General features: G+C 37.0%; 2 protein-coding genes across 2 annotated transcripts; one reads left to right on the top strand and one right to left on the bottom strand.

The window, feature by feature from the left end:
- Positions 1–4807: 4807 nt before the first annotated feature.
- LOC116192493 lies at positions 4808–6580 on the top strand. Its single transcript, XM_031521049.1, has 2 exons — positions 4808–5209; positions 5373–6580. Exons 1-2 carry the CDS (start codon positions 4933–4935, stop codon positions 6422–6424), a joined length of 1329 nt encoding a protein of 442 aa, XP_031376909.1. The 5' UTR covers positions 4808–4932; the 3' UTR covers positions 6425–6580.
- A 6526-nt stretch (positions 6581–13106) lies between these two features.
- LOC116192288 lies at positions 13107–14103 on the bottom strand. Its single transcript, XM_031520797.1, has 2 exons — positions 13856–14103; positions 13107–13638 (listed from the first exon to the last, which is right to left on the bottom strand). Exons 1-2 carry the CDS (start codon positions 13956–13958, stop codon positions 13379–13381), a joined length of 363 nt encoding a protein of 120 aa, XP_031376657.1. The 5' UTR covers positions 13959–14103; the 3' UTR covers positions 13107–13378.
- Positions 14104–20499: the final 6396 nt, after the last annotated feature.

Genomic DNA, 20499 nt, shown 5'->3' with positions numbered 1-20499 from the left:
ATGTTTAATTTTGTCAATGAATTAATAAGACATTTTTTTTTGTTGTAGATTAATCTAAATCTTTATTGATATTATATTTGATGTGATTACTGATTGTGTATGTGACATTTTCGATTTTATTTAGCGAAACAAAAAAAAATTTACAGGTTCCAACAGGATACCCGGAACATGTGGTATAATACAGGTTTTGGGTAGGTTCTGGTTCCAGGATTCAACATGGTAGGGTCCGGTTCCAAAATCTAGGAACCTGTCCCTTGCAGGATAGAGTTCGAGTATCGTGAAAAATATAAGGTACTCGGAACCAATCACCTCTAGTCAATGTTGCCAATCCAAAACTCCAACTGTTTACATGTAAAATCACAATCATAAATATATATATATATATATACATATATAAAGCCGTGACGCGCTTATAAGAAAGTGCCATCAGACTACTTTTTTAAAACTCTCAGCTCGTAATTGCATGTCTTATCAAGTGCCGGACACCATAAATATCTTAGGAAAGATTCATGTATTTGTTGTCGTAAAGCATTGTATGCATTCATTTGTTTATTCTTTTATTGTTTGTAAAAAGAGCAACTCTTTGTAGCATTCATCCTTTAATTAAGAAAATCTCAACAATCTAACTTCTCTCGATTTACCTATTATTTTATTTTTATTGCATAATTATATTAAATTATTATATCGAAAATCAATAATAAACATTAAAAATTTTTAGAAATAAGAAACTTATCCAATTCACGCTATATATTAAATATATTCTTGAAAGGCAAAAAGTTTTATGGATAAATTAAATGACTTCGTGATGGATATGCTGTGTAATGCTACAATCATGTAATTATTATTTTTAATGGTTATAAAAAAATTATAAATAAAAGTGAATGGAATAAATTTTAATTTGAAAGAAAATTCATAAACAAAGAGGTGCAATCCACCAAAAAGAAAAAAAGAGTAAAGGTCCATGCCATCAGATAAGCTGTCACCGCTACAAGTCTACCAGATATTCCTTAATTTTCGAGGGATGAACTCATCGGATACGTTGATAATCCTGGATAGGTATGGCATCTTAATTTATGGCAGGTACAGTGTAAATTAAATTGACCACGGCCACTCAAAATTTTTAGATTTTACCTTTTTTTTTATTATGAGGGAGATTTTACGAGTTAATTAACCGTCCAAATATGATAACCTAAAATTCCAGGCAATCTAAATTTTTTTTAACTCAACTTAACTTCAATTCACTTATTTTCAATTCAATAATACAATTATTACTTTTCCATTTTTAAATTTTTTTTACCATTCAATTTAATTTTTAATATTAAATTCTCTCAACTATTCATTATTTTTTCTATAATTCAACAATAAATCATTACTCTATCTCAACTATTCATTACTTTTTTTCACATTTTTTTATCATAATTCAATAACGCAATCATTATAAACAAATTAAAATCAAAACTCAACTCAACTCAACTCAACTCTAAATTTAAATACATTCTGAATTGTTTGAATGGTACTTTAACTCTAGGCTCTCATTGTTTCCCTAGTTCTCCGATCGTATTTCATTGTTGCATTTTGGCGACATTATTGGGCTCTCCTTTACTTGATTATGCTTAGTGTAGTTTCTGTTCTTTTATTTTATTTTCTTTCTGTTGACCTTTGGCGTTGATTCGATATGTATAACCAGGAAAAAAAAAGAAGAAACTATGCCGTGTCATCTCATTTATTGATATTACGGGCCCACCCGGGTACTTTCATTTTATTTTTATTTTTTTCATGAACAGGTAAGTTCTCTCTCTTTATCCTTTTGGGTGAAAATATGTCAATTTCTTTTTTAATTAAACACAAAGACAGTTTCTCGGGGCATAAAATCTTCAAAATATATATCCGAGACGAACATATATATATATATATATATATATACCATTTGAGATCGGCTGCTACTCATAATATACTTGTATTATTTTGAGGAAAGCAAAAATTGATAATACATTGTAATCCTTTTGGTGATAAAAGGGGACCAAGCCCAATTTATTTATTTGTTTTTTCTTTTACATTTTTGCATGCTCAAGATGATTTGATTATTTTCAGTTCTTGAATATGTCATTAAGTTGAAACAAAAGCTAGCATGTTTACTTCGAGTTTTTCAAAATTTTCATAAAAAATGAAAAGTTGTGAAATATGTGTTTACCTACCTAAATGAAACAACATTTTTTAAGAAAAGCTGGATTAATTAAAATTTTGCAATAACATTTTTACAATTTTAATTCAAAAATCTTTAATTAAAAAGTTCATAATCACTGCAAAGCATATTATTCAAGTCCCAAACTCAACAAAAAAAAAAACTAAATTTTGAGTTGGTAAATATAATTTCTCAATTTTTTAGAAAAATATATTTAGAAAAAGAGAAGAAAAGTGAAAAAGAAAAATTGAAAAGACTTTTTTCAAAGTATAATATAAAAGAAACGATTCTATAATGGTTTTCTCTAATACGTATACATACACGTATTGTGCGACAACTATAATGATTTTCTCTAATACGTTCATAGATGGATTGATTTGAAAGAGGAAAAAAATTAATGATTAGAAAAAGAAAAAGCAATAGTTACGTGGTAGAACATGGGATTGAGAGATCAAGAGAGGAGAGTAAAATAAGAAGAGATTGACACGCGAATGAAAAAAAGATGTGAGAATAGTAAAATAATGAGAGATTGACACGTTGATAGAAAGAGATATGAGAATAATATTAATTAAACGTTATTATCCTTCTACTCATATCTTTTATTTAAATTATATTATATTTTAAACTAAAATTAAAGGTCACATTCAAATTTTCAAACATTATAAAAAAGCAAAAGTTTTAATCATAATATTCATCTTTTAAAAATATTTTAGTATATATTTGAATAAAATAAATTTATTAATAAATCCGCACATCACACGCGTAATAGACTAGCATATGTTTGATTAGTAAATATCTAATGTTTATTGGCCTTCTTAATTAAATAAATTTTACATTTTGAAAAAAAAGGATGTTGTGCTATCAGTACACGTTTTCATCTTTGAATTAAGGAGCTCTAAATTTGATTCTTGTTAGTAGAATTTTCCATGACTTCTTTATTTTTCATTTATCATTCCGTCTAGGACACTAAGTATATTCGTTGTAAATTTTTATATTACATTATAAGTTGTAAAGAAGAGATCAACGAAGGTGCTTTTTGAGGGACTAATAAGTGTGGAGAACCCTCACCAACTTTCGAACGCAACTCCAGAAGGGAAGACAATTGGGTTGACCGTCACGGGGTCGTGTCTCTTACTTGCTTTAATAATGATGATTAGGGTTACACTAATAATTGCCAGGTAATTAATAAATGTAGGGCCATGTTCAATGTTATTAAACACCTACTTTGAATATATCACGTTTCTTTAACTTATCCTCATGATGGTAATGGACTTTTAATTCGTGACACAACGTTAGGAGAGAAAAATATGACATTGATCATTAACTAACAAGTGTTGATATATTTTTTTTTGATAATCAACTTAATAATATGTCTTCTAATTTAAAAATTCACCCACAATATGGAATTGGTTATAATGTACGCATATAAGGATAATTTAATATTTATATGTGAGTGTCAAGAGGGTGCACAATTTAGGAGAATCTAGCATTTGTTAACTTTATCCCCGATAAGTGATAATTGCTGCCCGGATCTAACAATTAAACAAAGTCATCGATTGTATAAGCGATTCAATCTATTGTCTGCTGTACTCATTTACATGCTTCATGGTTAAACCATATATATTTATTTTGCTTGAAAATGTCTTACATTATTAAATATATATACTTCTTTTTTACCATTATATAATATGTCATCGATGTGCAGCTGGTTCACTTTCTGTGTCTTGACATCAAGTCCCTAGCCTACGAATTTTAATACGAGAAGGCCAGCAATATTAACTTGACATCGATTGAATCATAGATTATGACGGTATGTGGATAATTAGAAGTATTCATGGGCCGCTAAGGGTGCCGGGTGGCCCATAATTTCATTGCGCGCGGACGCTGGCCTTTTGCTAATCAATCGGCCATGTTGTGCCATCAGTTAATTACAGGGGCGAAGCCAGAATTTCCCCGGGGGGGGGGGCAATTGTCCCCCTGCTAACAACACACTGGCTTCGCCCCTGGTCCGGGGGGGCCAATTGTCCCCCTGCTAACACACTGGCTTCGCCCCTGGTTAATTATGTTGTTTGTGATACAATATAAGATCAAATATCTATGGCATCTTAAGAATTACTCTTTTTTTTAATGGACAATTAAACAATCCATGGCCACTTAAGTTTGCTAGCAATCTAATTGGGTAGATAGAAGAAACGTCTTTCCTATTAACATCATGATTGATGGGACTAAGTTATAATTAAATGATATGGCGATATATATATATATGAGTTTACTAATAAAGTTAGGCCTAGGCAACTTTCATTTTTATTGCTAACTTCCTGTAAGGGAAAAAAATAAAAAAAGTGCTGCATCAATTGAATTGGGTGCATTTAGCATGGAATCGTAATAAACTGACCATGGAAAGGAAACTTCAAATTCCCGAAAGCTCAATAAAATTAAGATGTAAACGTTCCAGAAGATATAATAGACATGAAGATATCGCGATATAAATTGCCTAATTAAGAGCTTCCATTATCTTTTTTTTTTGGGGAAAATTTCATTGTCTATTTTTTACCCAGAAAGAAAGAAGAAAAATAATTTCCTTATTAACAATTATATATACATGTACCCCATACGCAGGCCGGTGTTACGCGTACTCAGCCTTCATCCCCATTCTCTCTGGCGTCCTCGCTCTCGCGGCTCCGTCTCAGCCCTTGGTCGAAAACTTCTATTATTCTCTCTGGCTACTGGTTATTCCAGAAATCGAAACAATGGAGCGTCTCGGTTGCAATTACACATCTTCTGCTGTGCTCGGCAAGGAATGTTCGATGATAGAGCAGTCGGCGAACAATTGGGCCACGCTGCCGAGAGACCTCTTGCTCTCCATACTGGGAAGACTAGTGCCGGAAGTTTCCGATTATGTACACTTTGCTGCTGTATGCAAGGACTGGTTCTCCGCCGCGCGCGATCATCAGGCCCTAACTCACAGAAGGCCGTTCTTCCCTGTCCTTCTTATTCCGGCAAAGGACAACGGCCCGACATGTCGAGGTTTGTATAAGAAGAGATATGCCCCCTTTTTATTATTTTTTAATAGTAATACCACGGCATGATCGATGCAACTTTATTTCGTTGTATATTTCGCTCGAACCCATATCTTATCTTATGCATTTAATAATGATAATGATACATAAATTTAACAACTTTTCTGCAGGTTGGTACAATGCGGTCGAGAACAGGATTGTGATGAACTCCCGATTTCACGTTCCTTATAATAAGAGGTGTTGTAGTTCACATGGATGGTTGATCTTCACCGAGGAGACCTTGGCTTTAACACTCTTTAATCCTTTATCTGGAGCAACCATCCATCTCCCTCCGGTGAGTAAGGTTCCGACTAAAGAAGAACTTGGGGAACACGGGTTTTACCACCACGAATATGAAGTCCAAAAAGTCGTGTTGTCTGCCGATCCTTCTATGGCTCCGGACAACTATGAGGTTCTTGCCATTTACGATGACGGATGGCTTGCCTTGTTTAAGTGCGGATGGAGCACATGGATTCATGTCGAATGGGTCGGACAACTAATCAGAGAAATAACCTATTTCAATGGAAAGTTTTATGCTGCTCACTTTTTCTCATTGATGTGCCTCGATGTGTGCAGTAACAAACTCGAATCTAACTCCGTCTCTGTTACTCTGAGAAGCCTCGCGGAACGGCCACTTGATAGCGCTTGGCCTTCTATGACATACCTTGTTGGGACACCTTACGGACATCTCCTCTGGATTTACAGGTTTTATACACGTAAGAGTATTGGTACCCCTAAAGATGTTCGGGATGACATGAAAGAGTGTCTTGAAGTCAACGAACAAATAGATGAGAACGGCTGCATAAGGTACCACTTCACGTCACGCTTTGAAGTCTATGAGGTGAAGAAAAAAGAAGGGTCGACGACGCAGTTAGTAGCAGAGCCAGAGCCAATTAAAACGCTCGACGATATGGTTCTATTCTTGGGTCACAATGAGTCGGTGCTGGCTTCGACTCGTGATTTCCCCGAGTACAAAGCAAACTGCATCTACTACGTAGATGATTGTCTTAACTTGCCAATTGGAGCTCCTTATCAACCTTTTGGAGCGATTGACATGGGTGTCTTCGACCTCGCGAGTCAGTGCTGTAAGCCGTTTGATTTCGTAGGCTCTGGAAAGGGACTCATGCCACCGCCTATATGGGTCGTCCCAAAGGCGAACTTTGAAATACCACTTTCTAATTAATACATGCAAGCATTCTTGTTCTAACTCCCCGTCCAATAAACCACACATATGTATATAACTTAATAATTTTTTTTTTTACTTTGTCATAATCAAGTTCGTAGTTTTTCTTTATCGCAGAATTATCTGCATGCATGTATTTGCTTTCCCCTGCCTTCAATTTCAACCACTAATTGAATAGTTTGCATTTCCAATCCAAAATATTGTAGTTTTGTTCCTCATGGTACATTATATTGGGATGGCTACCAGATGTGGAAGAACAATACACGACTCGTTAACGTAAGGTCATATTCGAATTAATTTGACCACGAGTCTGACCTCCGTGGTTGCGCCCCTTCAGGCTTCATGTCTCTGTTGGGTAGTCATTCGATTTTCAGCATATACCACCCCAGATAAACCTTTTCGAAAACCTGCTCCCTGGCTAGCTAGCTAACAAATTCAAAGAAAACCTTGCATGCTCAAGATCAAGAGTATATATAGAAACGTGGAGCTAAGCTAGCTTGTAAATTGAAGCTAAAGCTCGTGTATCATATAGAGCCGCTACAAATTAGCTGATCGAGGAGCTAGCTTGACTCGATCAATTGTATGAGCCATCAACCCACAGAACATAGTTATTAGAATCGTGATTTGAGTCATAAAATTCGTGGATTAATCACGAATTTTCGATTCAAACATTGAAGCATATCAGTTGCAATTACACTCCTTCTGCTGTGCTCGACGAGACAATGACCCATATCCATTGCAATTACCCATATCCATTGTTTGTGAAAATATGCAATGTTTCTATCTATCTATCTCTCTCTACTTTTTTTTTTTTTAAAAAAAAGCGTGGGGTTAATCCTATATTCTTACTTAATCCCATATTTTCATAACTCCTTAAATGCCCATGCCTCATTATCACCGTTCCCCATCTCTTCGCGCCCTTGCATTTAAACCAGACACCTTCTTACGCTCCATCTGATCTCAGGCCCTTCACCTTCTTCAAACATGGCGTTGTTCTCGCCATCCCTTCGTTCTCGCCAATGTCAGCTGTCCACCCATGCTCTGTTCAACAACCCTCTGGCCTTCATCCGCACCCATCTCCTTCCAGCCCACTCATCAGAGTCCATCGCCCACTTTTGAAAATGATCCCGTGTACGCATTGAGACCTTCGATCCACCATGTTGCCTTCTGTCCCTGCATTTCCCACCCAATGCTTCGCATCTTGTAAATATTTGCGCCCTCTCTCCGCGTCCATTGCTCAGTTTCGCATTTCGATTTTGACCCCTACTAGCCACTCCATCTACAGCCCTCGCCGACTCCCTAGCCCCAACTTTGCCCTTTGCATGCCATACAACCCACGACCAACCCAGCAGCACCAGAGTGTCGGGCTTGATTGCCTCTGCCTACCGAACCACGAATTTTCCATTCAAATGTCGGTGCCTTTTGGTCAAGGCCCATTGAATTTCACGCCTAACAGGTCAGTTGTGCCTCCATGCATTTGAGTCTATCATGTGTTTTCGGATTGTTTGATTGTGTATCAAATAATTATTTTTTTATCCTTATGCGGGCCAATTGCTAGCTAAAATGTTCCTAGTGTTCCTCTTACATGCGATTTTACAGTAGGTTTTTGATTCTTCAATAGTTCAATAGAAGAGAGAAATGCTAACGGCTTTGTCCAGAAGAGTATAGAGTTGATAGAACGTAGCCGAACAGGTTCATGCATTGCTTGCACCTTCTCTTAATACCTTTTCAATAAATGGATTATATTTTAGCTTTAAAAAAATATTTTGTCAAGAATTACTCTTTTTGTTTCCCTTTTTTTTGGGTATCTATTTTGTTGCATCGGCTGCAAGATCACATTTGAACTGCACATGTGGATAAGTTATTCAATCAAGCATAAAAAAAATGTATTTAATTTACCCTAGCAACACTACTACTAGATGTTCTTTGGTAGATACTTTTCTAGGTAAATAAGTCTTTGGACATGTAGATGATTTTATGTTTTACTGTATATAACTTATATACGAAGCAAATAAGTTTTAGGAAGACTTCTTGGTTGTATCGAGCCAGTTATGTTGCTTTCATGACCTTATAGATATTGGAACAATTGTGGAAGTATTTAATAACATTGATCAATGGTGTAAGTGTTCTTTATATTTTAGAATTTTGTTCTTCCGATTATGAACTTGAGGTTTCCTTTTGCTTTGAGTCATCAGACGCCTTTGACCAAATCTCATGACTTTGTTTTTTAACTGGGTGGCCATTATAAGGAGTTTTCTGTGACACCAGCTTATTCCCCCTAAACCTTTGCTGTGCCACCTGGCCTCTCTGTGAATCACAGCCCATTCCTGACGGCCATGACCTGATGTACTAATGATCAGCTCACTGACTTGCGCAGTTGTGGCCTTGTTAGCCTGCGTCATAGAACCCCTACAGGACCTATTCGCGCCATAAAAAATATTTGCATAATTCCATTTCGCTTGTACCTTTTAGGCAAGTCATCTCTGTCCCCCATTTACAGCCTCTGCTTCTTCTTTTTTGCTTTCTCCTACAATTATCAAGGTCTGCTTTTGTAGAGTGCTTCTATAGAAAATTGGAGGGCCTGTAATATAAGCCGCAATCTGCGTCCTCTCGCATCCGATATTCCCTGCTTTTGACTTCAGTTGTTTGAATTGTTTGAACTTCGATATATGCTTTACGTTGTCGGTTAACCAACCTCTGTTGAAATCCACCAAATGGAGCAACTTGCATGTTTCAAATTCTAGTTTATTATGCGTATGTTTAAGATTAAACACACCAACTTTTGAAATTGGTGGTATTAAACACGATTGTGCTTTTTTCTAAAGAATCAAGCTGAATTCTACTATTAGATAGATTTGTAACCTTTTTCTTCTTCTTTTATAATTGAAACACGAGATTTGATTTGTTGTGTTCAGAAAAAGTTTTAACCCTGGAGCTACTCAAATTAGATGAAATTCTTGCTCGGGTCTTCGTTCTAACTAAGAGTTGGAAGCAACAAAAATCATCCTCTATTGTGTATCTGAAGACATAATACATCAGGAATACTTACTCTCACCATTTATTTATTTATTTTTTGTTAAATATCACCATTTAAATTTAAAATATGATGAAGTTCATTTTTTTTTTGTCTTTACAATAGGACTTGCTGCTGGCTGAACATTGTTACTTCATTTTCTTCCTACTTTTTAATCCTCAGCCTTACTATTCTCATATGCCTAAGAGTAGATAAATCGAGTTGCAGTTAATGAACCAGGTAATGTGACAGTTGCCAACTCATGAAGCAAAGTAAAAGTGTGCATTTTATTTAGTTATGAATAATTTGTATTTTGTTTTTTAATTAATTAGTGTGTGTTGTTTGGAGTTAAAATCAAGTGCTGAAAATTAAGTACTTAATTTTTGAATACTTAATGAATTAAGTGATTAAGTTGATTTTGTTTGGCATAAAATGTGAATTTATCACCATTACAAGATGACCCCAAAACTTTTCTTTTGCTGAACTTTGACAGAATAATCTGTATTATATTACTTTTTGATTTTTTAGAAATTAAAAAAATTTATTCTTTTTAAAGGGACATAACAATAACATAGTGGCTATGATTATCGGGAGGGGGCAGAAGCTAGCGGTGGCTCGTGATAATTTACTTTTCATCCTAGCCCTTTTGAAGTTGGATTTGTTCAGCAAGAAAGTTTTTATGTTCACAAATACATTGACATGGGCTTTTTACCGGATTTAGTTTCGGAGAATGTATTCTTTCTCCGAGTCTGCTCAATCATCTAATAATGCTCTCTACTTTGGTTCTGAATCATTTTCGAAGAATCTAGATATCCTTTTTGAAGCGCTGTGCGAATTTGGAGATGCATCTTTGATTCCTCTTTTTATTTCTGTAAAGTTATTTTGTTATTTTGTACCGGTGGGCAAGCCGTTGTGTAGTTTTAAATGCCAAATAGCCATATAGATTCCGATCTTCATTTGCTTGAGGTTTGTTCTCCATAGATTTCTTAAGTAATGGGCATATTATGTTGTGATCGACGTTTGAATGGATTTCGTGAATCTAAGCAACCTCTCACAAGTATATAGTCTTTCCTATCCTTCTCTTCATAATTTTTTTTAATATACTTCTGGCCTGCTCATGATTCTCAAAATTTTTATATGATTTTGTGTTTTTATCAGGAATTCAACTCTCTGATTATTTGATTACTATCTGCTTATATAATGCATATGTAGGATTTTTCGAACAAATTTTTCTGATATATTATTTTAGCCTCGACTACGTCAAACAAAATTTCCTACTTTGACTCTATATGTTATAGTATGTAGGTACCAAATCATTAATGAACGAGCCTAAAATTCTCCTTTCTACTAGGACCAACATTTGTAGGGTCACCTTTTCGTTGAAAAATTGCATGAAGAGAGAAAATAACCATGGTTCGGAAGAAGAGAAGTAATATCAATGTTGAAAAGGGATACATTATTAGCGTCCCAACAGGAGCACTAATATACTTCACCAACCGAGCTAAAAATGAATGCTCTACATTGCTGACTTCTTCCAGCCCATTTAGCTAGCCAATCCTTTTGAGGTAAGAGTTACGCTTGGAACAGTTTCCTTACCAATTATATTGATTTTCTATTAGCTATATAACTACATTTTCTCTTGTTTAATGTTTACGTAGGACAGGAAGACAAAACCCAACATCATTATAGACTGCCTTAGTTGGGAGGGCACTGAAGCAGCTATGAAGGTAATTAATCACGATGCTTCATATATATATATCTTGGTATTTGAAATCTTTCTCTCTTGAAGTTTTTGGACTAAAATTTTTTTTGCTGCGACATGATATTGCTAAATAATTGATTGACAGGAACAGACAATTAAACAAGAAGACACAAGATGGAAAGGCCATGTGGGCAACAATAGTGAGTCTCCATCATCAAGTCTTTAACAAAGCAGATTGAGCTCACTTCGTTCCTAATTTTTTTTTATTTCTTTTATGGCGAGAAAAAAATAGCAATAGACTAAATAATGTTTGATTTTATTTGGATTGTGGATTGAAGACTCGGGGTTAAACATGTTTTAATTTAAGGGGTTTGAATAGTTGCTGGTAATCTTAGGAATTGATCTCATTCGGTGGAAGGTGAACATATGCAAACCCTGTTGTGAGAAGTTTATCAGGTGTGATGTCTTTGAAGACATCGAAAAAAATACCAATTGTCATTTTAAATATATAGATATAGATGAGAGATAATAATTTTGTTATACCAATTGCAAGCTATAAATAAGATCTATCTATTTTATTTTATGGTAATTCAGTGATACAACGCATGTGCCAATCCACTAGTTATTTCTAAAAATATTTAGAACCGTACGTAGAATATTCAAATGTTATATTTAAATTAGTAAATAGTTCTTAAAAAAAAAATCAGTTTCTAATAGTTCTCTGCGGCAGGGTCCTTCTTCACAAGCTCATGGATGTAAGTCTTGTATGCAAGTACGTGTCTCAAAGGCGTTACAATTAGAGCTCCGCGTGAGCCGACAACAATATATATAGAACAGGAAAAGCTGTTCAAACTTAAGAGATCCCGATTTTAACATTCTAATTCACAAAGGATAGGATCAGACACCGCCACCAGGACGCGCGAGGAGCCTGAAGTATGCAAATTCTTTCAGCGATGGCGGCTGCATTAGCCAAAACAAAAAATTATAAAAGAACATAAAACAGTTAACTCGACTCAAATATAGTGCTGATGGAGATAATTAAATTTACGAAGCTGCCAATTAATTTAATTTATTATTGCATGCCAGCTAGTTCGTGTAAGTAAATGCATTAGGTGCGCAGAGAAGACTCCAATCATGATACGCATAGACCGTTGCCCTCATCGTGCCACGATTGAGCGGAATACAGATTAAATGTACGTACGCCTAAGCGATCCCGTGCCTAGTATATATGTATGTCTTTATGGGTTCAATGCACCCAAGTCTTCGACAAGAAATTGGATGTGTAACTTGTTTATATCTCATTATTAATTGAGACATAAATCATACATATAAACCTCATTAATTGTTTCTTGATATACTATGTATATTATTGCTACATTCGATATGTCCTTGACATCACTGCCCTTGTCTATCTTGACCCAACAAAACATCAATATACGGCACACAAGCCATTTCGAATTATGGAAGTGTGTGTAGTATGTGGATCAGAATTAATATAATAGTCTCCATGCACGTAGCTAATTTCTGACTCGCCAAGCGTGCCCGGACGGGACGGCTAATCTAATTTCTCCAGGGCCCAAGCCGGTGAGAAATATTTCCAAGACCATAGTACTTCATCGCTCCGAGAAACATATCTAGCTCATTCAAGTTGTTAGTTCCCCTCCTCAACCTCATCTCCTTAATTAATTATAGCCTATTTTCATAAATATTATCATCAATTGGCATCTCTACGTGATTATAGCTAGGTTTCGTCACGGCCATCTTGGCATAAAATCTATTTTAATTTACAATATTATCTTTAACATATTTTAATTATTTAAAGTATGCATCACGAAGCAAACGGCATATGTCCGTGAGCAACTTACACTGATATATTTAGCCATATATATGAGCTTCTTCAAGCTGTCAGCTACTGAAAAACAGAAAACTGCTATGCCGCCGTGACTGTGTGAGTGCACCGAAAGTTAGATAAACAATATATAAACGTCTAATATATATAATAATGTTAAGACTTGAGCAAAGCTCACAGTAAAGCATGCTCAAAGATAAAATGACTAAACGAGATCACTTACGAGAGGAGACGAGACGAGGAGACAATATACTAAACGAGACCACATTTAACGATAATGATACAAGACTAGACTGCGATGAACACGGGGGACACACTAACATTAAAACATTAACAGACTGAGACTAGATGAGCTAGCTAAGCCTATGGAGATTATCGCTGTGCGACTAGTTAAGCAACAGCATTATTCTGGGCATTATCATCGATGGCATCCTCCTCCCTTTCGTCCCTCCTTTTGCTCCTCCCCTTCGATGGCTGCGGGTGCTGCCGGTCCACGTGCTCAGCAAGGTCCGCCTTGGTCATGAACCGCCTCCCATGCTGGCACTTGGTGCAAATCCAATGGGCGTTTCGGTGTGCATCCTTCTGATGAAGAGACTGACTTCGATGAGGCCGGAAGGTCCCCACACAGATTTCAGTAACCATTGTAATCCCTTTCCCCCCAGCGAATGCGATCATGACGAAGAGCCACACCGGACGTTTGAATTAGACAGGAGAGAGAGAGAGAGAGAGCAGCGTCATATATAAAGATGAGAGAGATTTGAGGGTGAGGAGAAGGGATCGGGGGGCTGCTATTTACAGCTCAAGCTAGCTTAGCAAGCTGCAGGTGATGATATAGTATAGTAGTGATACTGATACACTGATACATACCTGCAGATGAATTGCTATTGCGTGTAGGGGTGAGATGATCAGATGGATCAAAGTTTTGGCACGCCAAATCCTCCAGAGGCAGGGGACGGGGCAGGGAGTGCATTGATGAGCTGCTAGCTCAAGCCGTCTCTCTCGCCTTTCCATTGTTGGGAACTTGAGAATGAGAGCTAGCTGGCTCTGATGATCATGTATATTTCCATTAACGGAATGGGATCGAGACAGACAGACATACATCTCTCTCTCTCCCCTCGCCCGCCCCCCCCCCCCCCCCCCCCCCCCCCCCCCCCCCCCCCCCCGAGCCATGTGAGCGCCCGAGAAACACAGTGGAAGAAATTAAGCAAATGATATCAAGCAGAGGCAGCAGATGCATGCAGAAGATCGATATGCATATCATGAGGAATATTGGATGGGAGCGAGGGAAATTAAAAAAAGAAGAAGATCAAAGCTAGCTTATCTAGTGAGAAAGATCCAGGCAAGGGCAAGGGCAGGGGACCGGAGGAGAGGAGTGAGATATATGGAGAAGGACAAACGTAGGGTCAAAAAGAATTACTCGAGATTCAATCTATATATATATATATGTATATATATAGGGTGGTAAAATGTAGAGTCAAAACACATTTTCTTTTTTTCTTTTTTTTTTTCCTTACTTAAGGGAAGAGCAATTAAATAAGTAATTGTCTATGTAACGTACTGATGACTTCACTTTACAGCTAAATAAGATGAAGTTACAATCCCTTTCTTTTAGATAGTTTATTGCTTAAAATAAAACTTGTACATGTCTAGACCGGAGAGTACCAGCATATACAATGAACTAATAGTTTGCTCCAAGGATTTTTCACAGCAGAAGAAAGAACTGTCCGTGTATTCATAAGTTTATAATCAATGAGATAAATTTGAGGGAACAAAAAGAAATAAAATTAAATTTGAGAACGAGGAAGAGATGAGGAGGATAAAAAAAGGAATAGAAAAAAATATATTACGTACTTTCGAAGAAACAAAGTCCAAAAATACGGTGTCAACTGTCAAGTACATGAAGAATGTACTATTGCAAATCTCCTTACTTACAATTTCAATGACTATGAGAGATGCCAATTACATATTATTTAATGCTTGTAAATATGGTTAGCCGTTAAAGGGATTTATGTCCAATCAAGTCTAGGGGAACATGAACCATCCATAGATAAAGTACCATTTAATTTATACATGTAAAAATAATAAAATAGTAAAATAAAAACGTAAGTTAAAGCTTTTCATATCGCTCACCTCCACTTAAGTTTTTTATTTGTTTGTTTCAATAATTAATAAGCATGGCAAAAGTGAAGCCAAAAGAAAAAAAAATATAACAATAATAGTAAAAGGTAAAACCTTTGCTAAATGGCTAAACTCTTAATTGCACATAAAATCGACTATTTATAACTGAAATTGCAAGGGGAGGAAAGTATTCCAAAGATTACTTCTCAAAAAAAAAGAAAAAAAGAAAAAAAGGAAGGGTTCCAAAGACTGAGGTGGTCAGTGCTTCAGCAGCAACATTCTTGTCTTTATCCAGAAAGCTCAGATACAACACAAGAATACTATTTAGACACGAATATGACATGGAAGTACATAAACATGTAGACCAGAAAATAATAGAACCGAAATGAGGCACTTTTTCCGGCACAATGCAGAAGTTCATTTCAAGATTACAAAATGATTCTGACAAAAGTAGATGAGCAAACAAATGCAATGAACTGAGAGTAATCTAGATGCAAAAGAGATGCGGAAATTCGATGTCAGATAATAAGTAAATTAAATGCTCAAACAGGGCGGTTCCACTAGGTGATTACTAGCGCTAAAACAAAGGTTATAAGGGAGACCAATCAAGCCAAGCTTACAAAGTGCAACACTCAAAAATAGATTAAATGGCAGAAAAAAAGAGTCGATTCTGAGGCAAAAATTAAAATGAAGAAAGCGCACCATTCCGTCCTGAGAGTAGCGAAAGAAAGCACATATGTAAGAAACAACAGCTTTGCCAGCAAAAGCATGAAAAATAGAAGTGCATTGGTCATTGGACATACAATTGAGTTGATGATGTCATCCATTAGCGGAAAAATAGCCAAGATAGACACATTCAAGATAATGTTATTGTGGCTCAAGAGCTCATCCACATAATGAGAACTCTTCGTAGAACCAAGGGCTTCATGGTGGTGCAAATTGATCTTGAGAAGGTTAATGATAGCCTGGCGTGGGACTTCATATCTGATAACTTCCCATGCAGTGGGTATTCCAGAAAATCTTCGCAACACTATTATGGATTGTGTCTCTTCTCCATCTATTCGTGTTCTATGGAATGAAGAGGTGGCAGATTCTTTTGATATAGGTCGGGGCATATGACAGAGGTGCCATCTATCACCGTACTGCTTTGTTCTTTGTATCGAGAGACTGGGCCATCTGATTAATAACAAGGTCTCTGATGGCAGTTGGAAGCCAATTCGGATAGGGCAGATGGGGCCTGTGGTGCCCTATCTCATGTTTGCAGATGATCGATCTCGTCCTTTTTGCAGAGGCTTCAGTTGAGCAGATGCAAGTAGTTAAGGGGGTTATGGAGGAATTCTGTGAGCCGTCGGGACAGAAAATTAGTGTGGTGAAGACAACAATATACTTCTCGAAGTATGTTTGTCCAAGTTTGAGAGACGAGATTCATGAGGTATGTGGTTTTTTGGTTACTGAGGATCTTGGCAAATACCTTGGTGTGCCGATTATCCACAAGCGTGTCACAAAGCAGACTTACTACAGGATTGTGGAGAGGGTTAAAGCTAGACTTTCTGGTTGGTCGGCAATGACTCTTTCTATGGCTGGGCGTGTGACCTTGGTTAATTCTGTCATTACGGTGATCCCATCTTTTTCCATGCAATCAACTAAGATTCTATAAGGTATTACAGATGAGGTTGAACGGCTATGCAGGAATTTTGTATGGGGCCACATGACTGAACATCGCAAGATCCACCTGATTAGTTGGGAAGTTATAACTCAACCAACTAATTCTGGTGGTTTAGGTATCAGAAGGCTGAAGGAGATTAATGAAGCCTTTTTGGCTAGGCTCTGTTGGGGAATGATTGTGCTTTTAGCCTTTTATGGGCTCAAGTGCTACGACACGAATATGATATTCCCAGGACTAGATTGGCATGCTTCACTAATAAAGCGAAGGCATCATGGTTATGGAACTCCTTTAAGTGATATTTGGCCGAAGATTGAACAAGCAATTTCCTGGTATATCGGCACAGGAGATAATACATCCTTTTGGAGAGAGAATTGGGGGCCAGGACAAGGGAACTTATTAAACAAAGCCATTGGTGTTGTGCTGAACCATTGGCTGAATGCGCCTGTCTCTTCGTTTGGCAACCGAGAGGAAGGATGGCGGCGGGATCTATTTGCTGCAGCTCTACCACACGGGTCAATTCTTCGAATGGCTTGCTGTCGCCACCAGATCCGACTCGCGGCCCTGATAAAGCTGACGTCGAACGGGAACTTCTCGGTTAAATCAACTTATCATTTACTCGTGCAGGGTTCTTATGCAGATTAAGGTACTCTTTGGAAGCTAATATGGAAGTGGCCTGGCTTACAATGTATTCGATGTTTTCTGTGGTTAGTGGGGCATGGTCGGTTGCTAACGAATGTGCTACGATTGCGACGTGGACTTTGGGGGACTGGCTTTTGTGCGGTTTGCGGGTCTGGCATGGAAACTGTCTTGCATGTTCTTCGTGATTGTCCAGTGATGTGGGTAACCTGGAAGCAGCTTATTTAGACTAGCCTCCAGGCCGTGTTCTTCTCGGATGACCGAGACCAATGGCTGATTCGCAATCTTTCATACTCATCTGTGGACTCTACTCTATCATAGAGTCTCATCTTTGGTGTGGGATGCTGGATGGCATGGAAATGGAGGAACTCCTCACTTTTCGATGAGGGATTCTTGTGGCCGAATTCATGCTTGAGTGTTATCACTGGCATTGATTCCTGATCTGCTCGTCAATGGAGGAATGGGGGTTGGAGTACACCGGTACCGGGTTGGCACAAGCTAAACTCTGATGGGGCTGCAAAATGAAGCCCGGGAGAGCTGGAGCCGCTGGCTTGATACGGGACGATCATGATGGGTAGGTGGCTTTGCCCAGAACCTAGTAGTAGCTACTTGGGTCGTGGCGGAGTTTTGGCCAGTAAAAAGGGGAATGGAATTGCTGTTGGGAAATTGGAGTGAGGAAGCTTCTTATTAAAGTGTACTCCGAGGTGGTTGTCCAGTTAATTCGATCGCGGCAGAATAGAGCCAGTCAGAATCATGCTCTAGTTTCGGACATTCATCGCTTAATCAGTCGGGACTCGACGAGACTCTGGACCATATTTATCGAGAAGGCAACATGCGCGCTGATTCAAATTATGCAATCGCGTTGCCTTTGGGAGTTCACAAATTTAGTTCTAGTCCCTTGGGCTCAATTTACTTATATTTGGTGATATCATTGGGGTCACCATGCCTCGACTTTATATTTTTTAACTATTATTTTAATTTAATGCATTCGGGCTTCGTCCCCAGTTTCACCAAAAAAAAAAAATTATGATTTCTATGTTTGCTTTTGCCGGACTCCGAGTTCATGGATTGTTTATAAAACTCTATATAGAGGGAATATATAAAGTCCAGGACATTCACGGCCGGTTTTTATTTGTCCAAAATATCCGGAGACTCTTCAATTATCTACTCCAAAAATGATACATTTAATACTCTTATATAACTTCTTCATCATCATCGTCACTACCATCATCTTTCTTAATTCTAATTAATTATTATGTAATAATAATAATAATAATAATAATAATAATAATAATAATAACATTTAATGCTTTCATTATAACTTAATCCTTATCATCATCATCATCTTTCTTAATTCTAATTAATTATTATGTAATCTTATTATTATTATTATTATTATTATTATTATTACTACTTATTAGTATTAGTATTAGTATTAGTATTAGTATTAGTATTAGTATTAGCATCTCTCTCGAGCGTACAATATAATTGGTCACATTGGCCACATTGCCTTCAATAGACTTAATCTCACTCTTCTTCCTCATCTTTTTCACGTTAAATTATCATGGACGTCCGACTGGATTTTTAATAAGTTTTGTAATACATGTGTGGGAATAGGCGGGTCATGAGCTATAACTTGCCACCAGAATTCAGTCCACAAAAGCGCGCACACACACACAGACACGCACAAACATATATAATATAGGTACATTTGCAAGGAATTTGAGACAGCGGGCAAGATTTTTAGGAGCCAAGAGCATGCTGACAGCCAACACCCTAGGTCGAGACTTCAAGGCGGGAGAAGAACAAGAAGAACAACAAACGCCGACAACTCAAGGCCAGAATGAGGATGAATGTTGTAGTTAACGCGGCAATAGGCTGTGCATAATTTGGTGGTGGAGGGTTAGGATTATTTTTTTTCCCCTTAATTTCAATTGAAAAAGAGAATCATTTATCGATGAATATTTTTATGTTCATTATATACAGTCATTTTAATATAATATTATTTCTTTACTATTATTCTAGATGTACATCAAAGAAGAACATTAACCCCAAGAAATCAAATTAAATGATTTCTCAATCTTTAATTTGTATAAAATAACCTTCCATAATCACTCCTCTGAACCTCGCCATAAACCGCAATCCGAACAAGCCATAAGAGAATTATAAATCTAGTTTAAAATAAGCTTATGAATCTTCAATCCAACCATATTCGACAATTTACTTATGAAAAAAGACCATATTGACAATTTGAAAAGGTAGCGCAGAATATATCATTGCTTGCCTTTGAAATCCATGCGTTATTTGAAGAGGATATAAACATGATCTGATTACTATCATGCGAAACTTTTTTATTTTTTTGATAGGCAGAATCAAAAACCAACCAATGGTTCCCATGAAGCTGAATTTATTAATTGGAATAGACAATTTTCTAAAATTAAAATGTTCTTTTAAAACTTGTTTTGGTTTGGAGGATTATGATCGGGTACTTTGAAATCGATAACCAAATTATACATGGGGACGACTCAACGGAACAACTTGTTTTCTTCAGTGAACCAATGGAATACCACGTTACATCACTCTTCAGAGTCTACGAGGTAAAGGAAAAAGGAAATAGAAGGAAAGACGCTGTTAGCGGAGCTGAAAACACTCGACAGTATGGTCATATTTCTGGGCCACAATGAGTCGGAGCTAGTTTTGACTCGTGATTTCCCCGAATACAAAGCAAACTGCATCTACTACATGGTTGACTGCCTTAACTTACCTAACGCAAATCCTTTATCAGCCTTTTGGCACGATCGACATGGTGTATTCGACATCGAGAATCAACTTTGTAAGCGGCTTGATATAGGCCGGCCCTGAAAAGGGCTCATCCCACGTTGGAATCCCAGTCTCTAATTAATATGTGTCATTCTTTAACCTCCCTCCAACCTTATAATTCAATTGCTTAATAGTCTGTTCATTCGGGATATATGTGGATTTTAATAAAGAGGTCTATTCATCCGATGTTAGAGGTTAGTAAATTAATTCTAGAATTGTATACGTAACTCTGAATTGTTACTTGGAACTAGACGGGATATAACTTTGAAAG

The sequence above is a fragment of the Punica granatum genome, chromosome 1, assembly GCF_007655135.1.
Source record: "Punica granatum isolate Tunisia-2019 chromosome 1, ASM765513v2, whole genome shotgun sequence".
NCBI classification, from domain to species: domain Eukaryota; kingdom Viridiplantae; phylum Streptophyta; class Magnoliopsida; order Myrtales; family Lythraceae; genus Punica; species Punica granatum.
The sequence above is the reverse complement of the archived record's forward strand: the minus strand, read 5'-3'. Positions and strand labels throughout refer to the sequence as shown.